The sequence below is a fragment of the Dermacentor silvarum genome, chromosome 1, assembly GCF_013339745.2.
Source record: "Dermacentor silvarum isolate Dsil-2018 chromosome 1, BIME_Dsil_1.4, whole genome shotgun sequence".
NCBI classification, from domain to species: Eukaryota; Metazoa; Arthropoda; class Arachnida; order Ixodida; family Ixodidae; genus Dermacentor; species Dermacentor silvarum.
In genome coordinates, this window is record NC_051154.1 from 39,676,665 (window position 1) to 39,690,735 (window position 14,071).

Below are 14,071 nucleotides of genomic sequence, written 5' to 3' on the forward strand. Positions count from 1 at the left end.
TCCCGATTAACAATATTAATTTCACGTGTGGCAAATACCCGCAATGGATATGCGGGTATTAGCCAGGGACAAGAATTATGTGAAGAAAGAGAGAAAAAAAGAAGGCAGGAAGTAAAGAAAGAAATAAAGAGAGAAAGAAAGAAAGAAGCAAAGTAAGAAAAGAAATCACGTGTGGCTCATACCCGCGTTGGATATGTGGGTATGAGCCGCCGATAGCAGGACCCGGGGAGATCTCGTCGGCGTCGCGGGCGGACTTCGAGCAGCAAACGCACTGCTTGGGCATCGCGCTGGGCGAAAACAAGACGGCGGTGTCATAACTCTTTGGCGAACATGCCGAAGACGCTCAATATAGTCAATAATGATAATATATAAATTAATTATAGCAATATTGACTACAGCAGACCCGTCATAGTCACAGCTTCGCTGGTTTCCATCTTCACAGTAGGGGAAGGGCTCTGGATTTTTTTGATCACCAGATTATCCCCGACGGCGCTGTCGACTTGGAGAGAAAAAACAACCACCGGGCGGCGACGGCGTCTTTTGGAATACTGGTACATCCACAAGGCGCCGGGTACCATCAATCGTTCGTCAGGAACACTGCCCGCCATTTACTCTCAAGGTCTACAAAAAGTGTCTCCGCGCCTGTAAAAGCGCCCAAAACGCATATAAATACTGCTGTACGCCTCACACTATCTCACTCTTGAAGGAGGATCCGGTCGGTCTCGGAAATTTCGGGGCTTAAAAATAACGTGTGTTCACGTTGCAGTGCGGTTTTTCGTGTCAAAGAACTACCGGGACCCATTTAGCCCAACACCTATACACCTTATTACGTTCACAATTATTCCCGCTAAGGTTGCATTGTGCAGATCGCATCTCGGGCTCGCGAAGGCTATAGGCGAAGTTGGTCGGCCGACAGGCCGCGACGTGGCCGACGTCACGCCACATGACCCGCATCCCTAAAAATGGTTCGAAGGAGGTGTTGCTATTACACCGGTTGTAGATCCTGCTCCCCGCAGCGCAATTATGACTTCCGCCACACCTCGTATTAGACAAAAGAGCCATCTCAGAAATTACAAATGCGTTTAATTACTCAATGTCCGGTGCTAGCGGATGTCTGCGACAGTGTCGCCTTAGATTCAGTGGCCCCTGCGGCCGCCGGTCCGGTGCCCTACTTCTTTTCTGGGCTCGGTTCTTCTCTGGTGACGATAATGTTGCTGCCGACAATTTCGGCCTTGTAGCCTGATTCATCGGCGACTTTATGCCGGGCACCTCGTTTCTCTTCGACAGTGCTGTTGATGCACAGCTGTCGTCGGCTCCGAAGGCCGCCCTGAGCGAGGATGGTAGCGGGGTGACTGCCGCGGAGTTCTTGTTACTGAACGCAGCGGCTGCGGGTGGGTGGCCCGGCACGTGAGTGGTCGTGGTCGGCGACGGCAGCTGGTTTGCCATTGCCAGGAAAGACGGCAAGTGCATGTGGCTCGCGGGTGTCTTGTTCTCCTCTCGCGGAATTCTCGGGTTCTGCTCCCTGGGCCGGTATGAAGGTGGCGCCCACGGCGGCGACGGCGAGCTGCTTACTGCTACCGGGTCCGGATCGCGTCTGTCCTGCGGAAGTGGGCCCGGCGTCCATGGCGGCGCGGGGGCCCTCTGAGGGTAAACTTCCTGGTGGTTTCCTCAGCGGCTCTGGGAGCGCGAGAACCCTTGATGCCACTCGAACGATCTGGGCCGGCCAAACGGTAGCGGTGGAATGGGTGGCTCGCAGGGAGAAGCCATGTGCCAGCTGGCAGCTGCAGCAGCGGCAGCTCCCTTGGTTGCGGCAGGTATACCGGCCGAACGTGTACCCATTCCACTCAAACGGCAACGTTTTGTCCGTTCTTGCCGGCATGCTGGGCCCACCGCGTGCTCCTGTTACCTCGGATGGTCGTCCTCCTTGGAAGGGCACGAAGTTGAGTGAAACCAGAGGACGGTACCGCGGAGGCCACAGCGTACGCCTGCGGGTGGGCCGCGTGGCCCAGTGCGGCGGGATTCGTCCAGGGGCCGCCGTCCGGCGTTGTTTGCGGTCTCCGCTGTCCCTCATCCAGGCTCCGGGGCAGAGACGGAGAGAGACACTCCGCGAGAAGGGCTGGTTTGTGAGGGCGCAGCAACTTGGACGGGTCGTGTCCGGTGTCCGAAATGGAACTGAGCCTCCAGGTGCTCAGTGTCGGCCGCCCCGTTTCTAGCTGCTGGCTCGAGCGTGCGGGTGGCCACGAGGTCCCGCGACCGATTCCCGCGAGACCATTCTTCGTCTTCCTTCGTCTCCAGCCACGATGTCGCTTCATGCAGACTTGCGTCTAGAGCAGCTTACGGAAGTGGGTTTTTGCCATTAATTGAGGCTTCATCATCATCATCAGTAGCAGCAGCAGTTTCCCCGCTACTAAGTCGGGGAATGCACATCACGTGGTGACCGGCATCTGTCACTCTCACCAGTGCATCGATTGTGGCCAAAAATGTCGAAGGAACTTGTACAACTGAACTTGTAGTCAGAATTAGGGCGCTCGGAAATCCTATCGGTTGCCGTTATTCTTTCAGAATACCATTGAAATATGCTCAGAAATGTGGATAAGAGAAGTTTGGTGGACGAACAATGCTTGTAGAACTGCGAACCTGCGGCTGCTCTTCCCAATCTCGATCAATCGCGCACGTTGCGGTATTCTTAAACGCGCACATAACGAGCCCGGGTATTTCACGTGAAAATCGTCCTTCAGAGGACATGACAGGCGCTCTATAGGTCTCGTTAACGCCGAATTAACGCGTAAAGCGAAAGAGCCAACGGAGGCAGCGTCATTCGGCGATTGCGCGCGTCTCCGGTGGCTGCCGTGATTGATGAAGCGGAGCAACCACCGGCGGCCGCGGTGGCTGCTGCGGCTGAGTTCAGTATCGGAGCCTAATGAAACGCCCGGAATAGGACACCGCGGCCCGGGTGAAAGAAGAGCACAACGCGACCGTGCGTCCCATTATCGGCTCACATATGGGGGGGGGCACCGGCCGGCTTTGCGATGGCCGACGGGGAGAGAAAAACGCGGGCCTCGCCGACAGCTATTTGGCAGCGCGAAAATCCCGAATCTGCGCGCGAGCAGTGGTCCGAGACAGACCCACCACGACTCGCCTGCGGCGGAATCGTTAGCGCGCGCGCCAACGACAGAGGGATGACGGGGGGACGACGGCACTGATTTGACAAATTTGAATGGCAAATTAGAGCGGTGTCGCCTGTGAACAGAGCGCTCTGCCGCCGTCGTCGTTAAGGTCTCCCTCATATGCATGTATACTCGACGACTGCGGCCGCGCGGTCGCATATGCACTCATTGGTTCGCTCGGTTGGAGCCACATTTCATCGCGGCGCATGACTGCCGCAGCGATTATTGCGACGTGTTGCGCTTCTCCTGCGCATTTTGCGCGCTTGGGATTGGAGTTCGGGGCTGCTGATGAGAGCGTTAGCTTAAAGTGAATCTGGCTTTCATGAGGCACTGCAAATTTGGGTGTACACTCTCTTTTAAGGGTGTAACCACGGAACGAGACAGGCATGAGACAGACACGAGATTTCTCTGCATGCAGGGTAGCGTCGGCGCTTTAAATGCTGCGACTGGGTTGAATTATGGGGTTTTTACGCGCCAAAACCACGATTTGATTACGAGGCACGCCGTAGTGGGGGACTCCGGATTAATTTTGACCTCCAGGGGATCTTTAGCGCGCCCCCAATGGACGTTAAACGGGCGTTTTTGAATTCCGCGCCCATCCAAATGCGGTCGCCGTGGCCGGGATTTGATCCCGCGACCTCGTGCTTAGCAGCGCAACACCATAGCCGCTTTGCCACCGCAGCGGGTAATGCTGCGACTAACTGATGCTCCTTGGTGTGTGCAAGTTAGACCCCGCATCCACGCCGAACTGTTTCGAGAGAATAAATTTGTCGATAGCACTTTGCCTCACTTATGGGGCCGTCATCGGCTTTCTCTACCATAGAAGCGGTTTTTGGATAGGTCTCCCGCAGTCTTCCGTTCCACGAAAACTATACTGTATCGCTAGACATATATCATCGCCAAGCCTACTCGTGTCAAGCTGTATGCGGGTAACTTTGAATGGTGGCAGATGGGGCTAGTTAGTATTCCTTTATGGTGCAAATGAGCATATATATATATATATATATATATATATATATATAACACAATGGCAATAACAGGACGACAAGACACAAGGACGAGCGCTAACTTTCAAAATAAGCTTTAATGTGAAAATGCGCTGTTTGGCACAGGTTACCAGAAAGTACAGCAAAGAGGCGAGATAAGAAAAACATCGCTTAACGCATTATAAACAAAAGCGTATTATATATATATATATATATATATATATATATATATATATATATATATATATTATATATATGAACGAGAAGAAAGGGAACCGAGGGGCCCGATTTTATTAATCATCACATCATAAGAAGCCAACAAACAATGACACCAAGAACAACATAGGGGAAATTACTCGTACTTACTAATTGAATTAAAGAAATGATAAATTAATGGAAATGAAAACGGATGAAAAAACAACTGTCCGCAGGTGGGGAACGAACCCACGTCTTCGCATTACGCGTGCGATGCTCTCACCATTGAGCTACCGCGGAACCGTTTTCCCATCCACTTTCTGGGCTATTTATGTTTTACAACTAGATCTAACCCTGGGAGTGTTAGCCAGCGGACAGTTACGGCTGGCCAAAATTACGGCTGGCTTAAACAGCTTCGCTGTTAAAAGAGATACGAGTGCAGGAGTTGGGAGACTCCGGGTTAATCTTGACTACCTAGGGCTCATTACCGTGCACCTAATGCACGGTACACGGGCGTTCTAGCAGTTCGCCCCCATCGATATTGCGACCTCGTGTTTAGCAGCGCAACACTGACTGAAACCAGTAAGCCATCGCGGCGGGTGGCTTATGATGAAGAACATTCCAAAATGGTTAGCTCTGATAATGGTATTTGATGAAAGCGAGCTAGAGCAATTGCGGGCGCCCGTCTCTGCACACTCTAGTGTGCTTCGAGGGTCTCCCCGCGACCACAGTCATCACACGAGGCGTTGTCGGCCATTCCCAAGCGAAAAGCAGTTGACTTCGTAAAGGCCACCCCTAGCCACAGCCGACAAAGCAGGGTGGGCTCTCGTCCGCAGAGTTCAAGAGAATGGTATAGGCAACACTGCCAGAGGAAGCGTTAGGCCTTCGAAACGAGCAAGAAGCGCAGCGACCGCGAGTCGCGCGCACTGGGGAGTTTCGTCAGTCACGTGTTACTTGCACACTTCTTGCTAATTACTTTCAATTTCTTGCAGCGCTCACCGGTCTCAGCGTCCGCGGTCACCTAGTTTGGTTCAGAAATCAAATAGCCCTAAATTATTATTTTTCTGCCTCGAACCATAGTGAAGAAACTTCGAGACAATCTTTCTTGCTGTGGTCCCTGGCGGCTGCCACATGGGGAACAATTAGCCTGCTGCGCATTCCTTCCACACATATGGCACGTAGATTCTCCAGATTAGAATTTTTTTATTTTTTATTTTCATAGAGGAAATGCAAACACTTTCTGGTCCTGTAGCCAGATGTTATAGTGTGAGTCGGATTAGTAAATACTAGTAAGAAGCTGGGCAACTCATTGGGGATACAATGGCAACAAGAAGCTAAACATTATAAACAACGTTCTACAATAATATACGTTCTGAAGACAAAAAAGTGGAATAATCAGATGCAGCAGAGAAGAATCAGGCTAGGAGACAGCGGCGCACAGACAAAAAGTAGTCAGTAATGCCATGATAGTAGTGAGCCATGTATAGCCTTTTATTAAAGAATTAAGATTATGCGGTATTTTCGTATCCGGTGATATACTGTTCAAATTTCCGGCTCCAACAATTGTGGAATGACGTTCCGCACACATGCTGTGAATAGGAGGTAAATTAAAATTGTAGAGGGTAATGTTTCTTTGTCATACGGGATGGAGAAGGATGTGAAATGCTTATGTGAAAAGGGTTATTAAATCTTATGACCCGACTAACAGTTATAGCAGTTTTTAATTTCAAACGCAAGATATCAATAAGTAATATTTGCATGCTGTAAAACAATCGCCTACTCGGGTGATCGTATCTCGAATGTGTTGTTATTTTAATGCCTGTTTTGTAATATACGAATGCAAACATTACTTTTGATCCAATTGAATCAATATGGTCGATTTGATCAGTGCGCTTGGATACCAACGATTTCATGCTGACACACAATGTAAATGCTAAGAAAAGAATATCAAAATATTACACCTGAATTTAAATATACTTCGTTTTTATATTTCTTTCTCTAGGTTCGAGTTAACGTTTGCTTTGTTTTGTTTTTTGTTTTTGTTCTTGCTTTTGTTCAGTTTACTCAATTCAGCTCCTCCTGTTCTTCGATTCCTACAGCGCATACTTTGTACTGTAATATTCTAAGGGCCCAGTGGCCGTCAAAGACAGGTTGAGTATTTCAGACATGCAGAATATATAATCGGATATGTAACAATAGCATTGTAACATTTAAATGCCGATCTCAGGCCGTCTTGAAAGATAATGAGTGTGGGGGGAGTTGGTAGCCTTATGCCCTGGTTTAAGCAAACAAGAATCGAATAAAAATGCGTCTCTGCACCAGAAGGTATTGGAGTCTCCATGCGGGTGATCGAGACATGCTGGCTCGTAACGGCTCTGAAAGCGACCCAGATTATTGGAACCAAGGTTTGGGTTTAGAAACAAATAGGCTACCTGCCCAAAAAATGCTGGTGCTATAATCGGCTTCAAATAGATTCAGTAGGGCCGCTTCGTATGAGCTGCCCAGTATGCCATTTTGACGCCGCATATTCGGTCTAAATAGTAGCATTTTATAACCACCGCATCATAAACGAAGTGCATTGAAAGAAGTTTGCACACTTGAAAGCAAACGTTCCATTGCGACGCTCGTATAATGAAACTATCGTGCATATACCAGGAAAGGTGATTCACCTGAATTGCGAAATTCTCACACGGGGTTACGTGGCAAAGCCAACTTCCGTTAATACTATGTCCGCGAGCTTTCGATCGGTTAAATGTAAGGCAGGCTGTAGCTGTATTCACATCGTCGCGCAAGAATCAAGGAAAACATTCAAGAAATAGTGCAAGAATCAACGTGAACAAACGCCGAGTTCGACGTTCGCTCGTGACACTGCAACACAAGGCGCGGGTTGCGAGCTCCTTTCGCGAGCTCGAGCAATGACCCCCGCGCAAACGCGCGCCCGATCCGACTCGGCAGTGCGGCAGGCTGAGGCCAAACGCCAGCTGCTTGCACACGTATGAAGCCCCACCGCCTCTTGGAAGCGAACGCGCGAGTCGGCGCTGCCAAAGTTTTAGTTCGGACCCTCCCTATTAAATTCATTCGGAGCGCTTAACGAGCGTTACACTAGCTGATTAGTTTTGCATATGACCGAATGTGTACGTTGTGTGTTTGTGATGTTCAATGTTTATATAATTTCATTTCTCACCAATCCCATCTGGAGAATCAGGCTAAGCGTGCCACAGGGAAAACGTGTCCAGGTTTTAATAAAGATAGCCTCTGTTTTTTTTTTCTCTCACTACAGGCAACCGCGTAAATATTTCGCATTAAATTTGTTGCTTTAAAAAAGAAAAGTCAGATTTAACAGTCTATTTCAGGTACGTACGTGCTCTATAGAGCCTTTTCTTTTCATAACTGAAGTGGAGAAGATGAAAAAGAATAAAGCCACTGTTGAATCAAGCTTACAATTTACAACTGTATGTATATAGATGGTTTAAGCGAAGTGAATCAACGTGATAATTTATAAGCTAGTAGAAAATGTTACTTCCGTTACATAAGCCATGCGAAAATCCAAGCGATTTTCGCAAGTGCGTGGCAAAAAAGGCAGCAGACTTCAGCGATTCATTTTGGCTCCGACCTCATTTACCGAGCAAGAAGCATTCTCCCAGAGAGGATATCTCCATTTTATGGTGATCATGATGAACCTCTCTCTGTCATGACTCGTACGCACTAAGGGGCAATAAAACTTTTCACAGTGGGATAGCGGTGGTATAAAGCCCGTGAAGGTTTTCCACTAAGGGGGTATAGGCCAATAATTTTCGCTTGCTTGCTTTTTTCTCAAATTGTTGCATTCACCCACTACGGGGAACTGGACAAGAACCCAGCGGTTATAGGGTGGTTTGTTAGAGGGAAGAGGTGCAGCCGTATAAAAATTTAATAGGTTAAATAAGTAATTTGATTATATATATATATATATATATATATATATATATAAACATTTATTATAAAATTTAAAAGGTAAATATAATTCTGGGATAGTACATAAAGACCAGTGTGAGTTTTATAAAAAGTTCTGACTTTTTTTTTCTTTGTGTTGCACGCAACTTGCTTCCTGTATGACATAGTAATGTGTGTTGTGGAATTCTAACTACACACATGAAAATACTTTAGCACTCCCAGATTCCCCCTGTTTAAGCAGGCTAGATTTATTTCGTTAAATTGTATAGCTTTATGCAACTTTTTATTCGCAGCTATTTGGCGAGAGGCTTACGCCTAACCCTTTTCTTTTTCTAGGCGGTTCAGAATTTTATTATTTGACTACATTTGATTCAAATAACATTGGTGCATCATGTTTACTTTCGTTTCTTTTGTGTGTTATCAGTCGAGGTAGCATTGCCAGAGTGACAAGTTTCCAGAACTTGTCTATATATGAACTAGGTATATATGCCATGTTTGAGGCTTATCACCATCATCCATCGATGTTTTCACGAGCATGACGACGAATGTATACACAACGCCATCCCTTCGAGAACAATTTCTTTGCGATGTACATGATGTCATCCTCGTCCACTATACACTGACTCGAGCTTGGCCTCCGAAATGCATGCACAGACGACACTGCTCTCAGAGTGTGAAGCGCAAAGCCTTGCTTGCACTAAATTCCCAGCACTGTTGTTGCGCTCTAGCTCAGTGCGCTCGGTTCCCAAATGCGCCAAGTTTTCTTTTTTCTGTGCGCTGCGGCAATGACGGGGGGAGGGGGCGAAGCTGGAGACGACGAGGTGGCCTAACGACAAAAAAGCGTCGTTGTGCCACCGATGACGTCAGAGGCCATCGTCAGCGTAACGGTGAGGATGGATGGACGGACGTTTTCTTAGCCAATCGGAACACCAGCGGGACGTCCTATCGAGGTCAATCTGTAATGCAGTACGATTGTAGAGCTAGACCGGTTGTAGATCCTGCTCCTCATAGCGCACTTATCACTCCCGACACACCTCGGATTAGACAAGAGAGCCATCTCACAAATTCTAAATACGTTTAATAAATGTCCGGTGCTAGCGGACCTCTGCGACAGTGTCGCCATCTATTCTGTGGCCCCTGCGGCCGCAAGGTCCGGTGCCCTATTTTTTTTTTCTGGGCTCGGTTCTTCTCTGGTGACGATAATGTTGGTGCCGACAATTTCGGCCTCGTAGCGCACGCGGAAGTCCAGACCCCGTGGTTACCCAGAGCACAGGCTTGACGTCGCTTGTCGTGCCGCGAGCGTCGACTTGCTTGTTGGTGGTGGTTGAAGTCCTTCAGCACCGTCGAACGGTATGACGGGGGATGTTCCCGAATGGCGGCACTCGAAGGTCTTGTTGCCGCTGTTGTATGGCGCATTGTCACTTGAACATTCCGACGAAGCCTTGGCAAATTTCATGTTCGTGCGCGGAGGCTCCCTGGGCTTAGCCCCCAGCACGTCGGACTCGGGAAGGCCAGCGTGGTGGGACAGGCGCACAGTCATGTTGCCACCTCCGGCGGTCCTGCACTTGCCGCCGCTCCTGGAAGCCCGATTCATCGGCGACGCTATGCCGGGCACCTCTTTACTCTTCGACAGTGCTGCCAATGCGCAGCTCTCGTCGGCTCCGAAGGCCGCCCTGAGCGAGGATGATAGTCGGGCGGCTGCCGCGGAGTTCTTGTTCCTGGACGTAGCGGCGTCGGGTGGGTGGCCCGGCACGTGAGTCGCCGTAGTCGGAGACGGCATTTTGTTCCCATTGCCAGGAAAGGCGGCAAGCGCATGTGGCTCGCGGGCGCCTTGTTCTCCTTTCGCGGAATTGTCTGGTTCTGCTCTCTGTGCCGGTGCGAAGGTGGCGCCCACTGCGACGACGGCGAGCTGCTTGCTGCTACCGGGTCCGGACCTGGTATGTCCTGCGGGAGTGGGCCCGGCGTCCATGGCGGCGCGGGGGCCCTCCGAGGGTAAACTTGCTGGTGCTTTCCTCGGCGGCTCTGGGAGCGCGAGAACCCTTGATACCGCTCGAACGACCTGGGCCGGCCAAACGGTGGCGGTGGAATGGATGGCTCGCCGGGAGAAGCCATGTGCCAGCTGGCAGCTGCAGCAGCGGCGGCTCCCTTGGTCGCGGCAGGTGTGTACCGGTCGAACGTGCACCCATTCCACTCTAACGGTAATATCTTGTCCGTTCTTGCCGGCACGCTGGGCCCACCGCCTGCTCCTGTTACCTCGGATGGTCGTCCTCCTTGGAAGGGCACGAAGTAGAGCGAAAACACAGGGGGGTACCGCGGAGGCCACAGCATACGCCTGCGGGTGGGCCGCGCGACCCAGAGCGGCGGGATTCGTCCCGGGGCCGTCATCCGGAATTGTTTGGGGGGTCCGCTGTCCCTCATCCAGGCTCCGGGGCAGGGAATGAGTGACACTCAGCGCGAAGGGCTGGTTTATGAGGGCGCAGCAACTTGGACGGGTCGTGTCCGGTGTCCGAAATGGAACTGAGCCTCCAGGTGCTCAGTGTCGGCCGCCCCGTTTCTAGCTGCTGGCTCGAGCGTGCGAGTGGCCACGAGGTCCCGCGACCGATCCCCGCGAGACCATTCTTCGTCTTCCTTCGTCTCCAGCCATGATGTCGCTTCGGACTTGGATCTAGAGCAGCTTACGGAAGTGGGTTTTTGCCATTAATTGAGGCTTCATCATCATCATCAGTAGCAGCAGCAGTTTCCCCGCTACTAAGTCCCACAGTTTTTAGAACGGTATGCCGACCATATTAGTAGCTGCTCTGGTATATTACTCTTTACTTGCTTTGCAACGTTTGCTCAAGTGTGACTGTGGCGCACTGTACGCGGGGAGATACGATCGAGGCTCCACAAGATTTAGGTGCGCAAATCACCAATGATGTACACGTACCGCTGCCCGTATTCTTATCGCCATGCAAGAACCGAGTTGTCCTGCGTCATTTACGAATGCGCAATAGTGTCGTTACAGCTTTGCCGCAACTGAAAGCGATAGAGGCGTAAGATTAGACAAACTAATGTTATTCATTGAACTGTTCGCGATATTGAAGTTTTTTTTTAAATTACTTTACGAATACTGTGCATCGGTTTCTTTTCTTCTTTTATTGCGTTAGCAATTATATAGACATTCCTGGCACATCCATGCCGCCGCCGTGCTGTCACGATATCGACCGCCCACGTGCAGCCTCCCCGTGGAGGGTTAGGTCTCCATAGACGCGAGAGACGCGCAGCGCATTTGGCTGCAAAAACGATGAAGCTAAGTAGACGCACCATGCAATGGCACCGTTCTCGTTTTCAGTCTGCGTGCGTACCACACGGCTGGGTACACAGTGGTTTGAACAGAACGGACACTTCAATTGTGCGAACTGCAACTAACACCAGTGTTCAGAAATGCATCTTCAATTGGAGCCCGTGCTTTACTTGATCTAAATGACGCCAAGCGTGAAACATGCCCAAGACGCTCAATGCGTTTCCCTCGGCGCGTTCACGACAGGGGTCATTTAGATCAAGTCAAGCATGGGCTTCAAGTTAAGGCGCATTTCCGAATACGGGGGTTAGATATACGAACGCCGACGGTTCTCTTTTGTTCTCATCTCATGCACCATCCAGGTACTGTAATCGAGGTGCGACGCCCGCAACGCCGGTGGCGCCGCTCCTATCACGCCAGTGTTTTAAGACGGCTAATCGTTGTTATTGACCCTTTTCGCGGAGCAGTTTGTTTTAGAGAAACGAGATGGCGCTCACGGCGGCGCGCCATACCTCTCCTCAGCGACCACGCACGAATACGAAACCATTACCGCGTCTACCTTGCTTCTGTGCGATCAGCTGTCGGAAATGCAACTGAGTTTTCGCTAACACACTGTGCTCCAATCATGCTAGATTTAATCATGTGGATTGAAGACGTGTGCAGTAGTTGGCTGCAAAAATAGTGACTGGCATGTTAAGGAATAGAATGAATCTGTGTGACCAAGTTCGCGGACCGCTGCTGCAAATGTCCGAACGTGTTACCGGCTCTTCGTGATGTACGGCTTTCCTCGAGGATACAGAAATTTGCTCATCCGCCAGCCTCGTATCGCTAACCTTCAAGAAAGGGCTTCATCGCCAGAACGTTGGCAAGAGTGAGTACCACTCGTTAAACAATGACAAAGGGAGTAGCGCCGCTTCCTGTCATAGTAAGTTTCGCGCACGTTATTTATACACATCTGTCCGAAATGGCAGGAAAACTTACGCCCACTCTATCGCCGACGTATCAAGAATAAGTGAATGGGCGCACACTGGAATATATGCGCACTGTATACGCACAATAAAGGACGGACTGCACCTATGGCGAACGAATGGTCGAAGCTGAATGTTTCGTGACGGTCCACAGAGTAAGCGAGTTACTATAGCTGTAATATATATTTGCTACAAGGTATTACAATGTACAAAACAGCTACGTTTCAAGCCTTGTGCGCAGCAAGAACAAATCTATCGGAACTGAGCACACCCGCGAGCGATTAGGCAGGAAATAATCAGATAGTGGCCGCACCGAGGAACTTCACTGAGTCAGAAACTGACAAGCCACTGCTTCAAAATATTTTCCGAATAAAGAACAAAGAGCAAAACACACTAATCCTGAATGAATTCATCATCTTGGATAGCTGGCAATACATATTTAGCCCCGCTTTTAGAACAAGCACCATATACGCTGCTTGCGCCGTTTGGCATAGCTTAATCAGTTCCGAAAGCGCTTTTGCATGTTCTCTGAAGCTGTGATCAAAGCTTCGTGTCGTCCACCAAGTCACACTCCACGATATCTCCGAAAACAGAGGTTTTCTAAGCCGCGCCGGCGTCTTACACTTCCATTGTAAACAGGGAGGCAACGGAGGCAGTTGAGGCAAGCAATGAACGCGTCACCACGTGATCAAACATGACAGCGCCCACGGGATCACCGCGAAAAGGGTCAATAACTAGGCGCTGTTTCTGCGGCACAGCAGCAGCAGCTTCCTCGCATGCTGTGTCGCGTCAACCTGTCGCCTCCGCGTATTAATTCTCACAACACCGCCTGAGGAGCTTAAGCGCAACGCGAAACATTGCTATCACTCTTAATGTTTTGCACTTCGGGCAGATCTGCCTTTTTTTTTTTTCACACACGGGAATAGCTTACGTAACAACCTAAAAGCTGTTCAGTGGATATTTGAATGTAAAAGGGGGACATATAATAAATTCCAAGCTCAACAAGGTCATCTTTAAATGAAAACGTATGCCTTTGCACTTTAGTTGCTTTAGTACTTTAGCTTCTAAGACAACAAACCGTTCAGAAACTGCTCAGGGTCACTCATGATGTACCGAGAACTAGAGCACTGCACGGGCTCGGGCTTACCCGAAAGCCCGGGCCCGGCCCGGCCCGTGGGCCGGGCCGGGCCGGGTAGAGCAGTTTTTTCACGGGCCCGGGCCGGGCTCAGGTTTTTTGACGCGGGCCCGGGCCGGGCTCGGGCTTTCTCCGAGTTATTCTCGGGCTTCTCAACTCTGAAAAACATGTATTTTTCGGTCTCGGGCCGGGTTCGGGCCAGTTTCGAGTCGGGCTCGGGCCGGGCTTGGGCTTAAGGTAAAGGGGTGACGGGTCGGGCCGGGCGGGTAACGTAGATTATTTTCGGGCCCGGGCCGGGCCCGGGTCTCGCCATAAAAGTTTTTATCGGGCTCGGGCGGGCCGCCCAATGTAAAAACGGGCCTGGGCCGGGCCCGGGCCGCAAAAATTGGCCCGTGCAGTGCTCCACC

At 50.3% G+C, this 14,071-nt stretch overlaps 2 protein-coding genes across 2 annotated transcripts in view; both read left to right on the forward strand.

The window, feature by feature from the left end:
• LOC119460900 (unextended protein) overlaps positions 1 to 14,071 on the forward strand; it is a 66,037-nt gene that overhangs the window by 18,693 nt on the left and 33,273 nt on the right. The window lies entirely within an intron of this gene.
• Positions 1,533 to 11,013, forward strand: LOC125945222 (uncharacterized). Its single transcript, XM_049666834.1, has 2 exons — positions 1,533 to 2,244; positions 10,871 to 11,013. The coding sequence occupies exon 1, from the start codon at positions 1,533 to 1,535 to the stop codon at positions 2,211 to 2,213; it is 681 nt and encodes a 226-aa protein (XP_049522791.1). The 3' UTR covers positions 2,214 to 2,244; positions 10,871 to 11,013.

Coding starts and splice junctions, on each gene's coding strand:
- LOC125945222 (XM_049666834.1), top strand. CDS start 1,533: ATGAAGGTGGCGCCCACGGCGGCGACGGCGAGCTGCTTACTGCTACCG.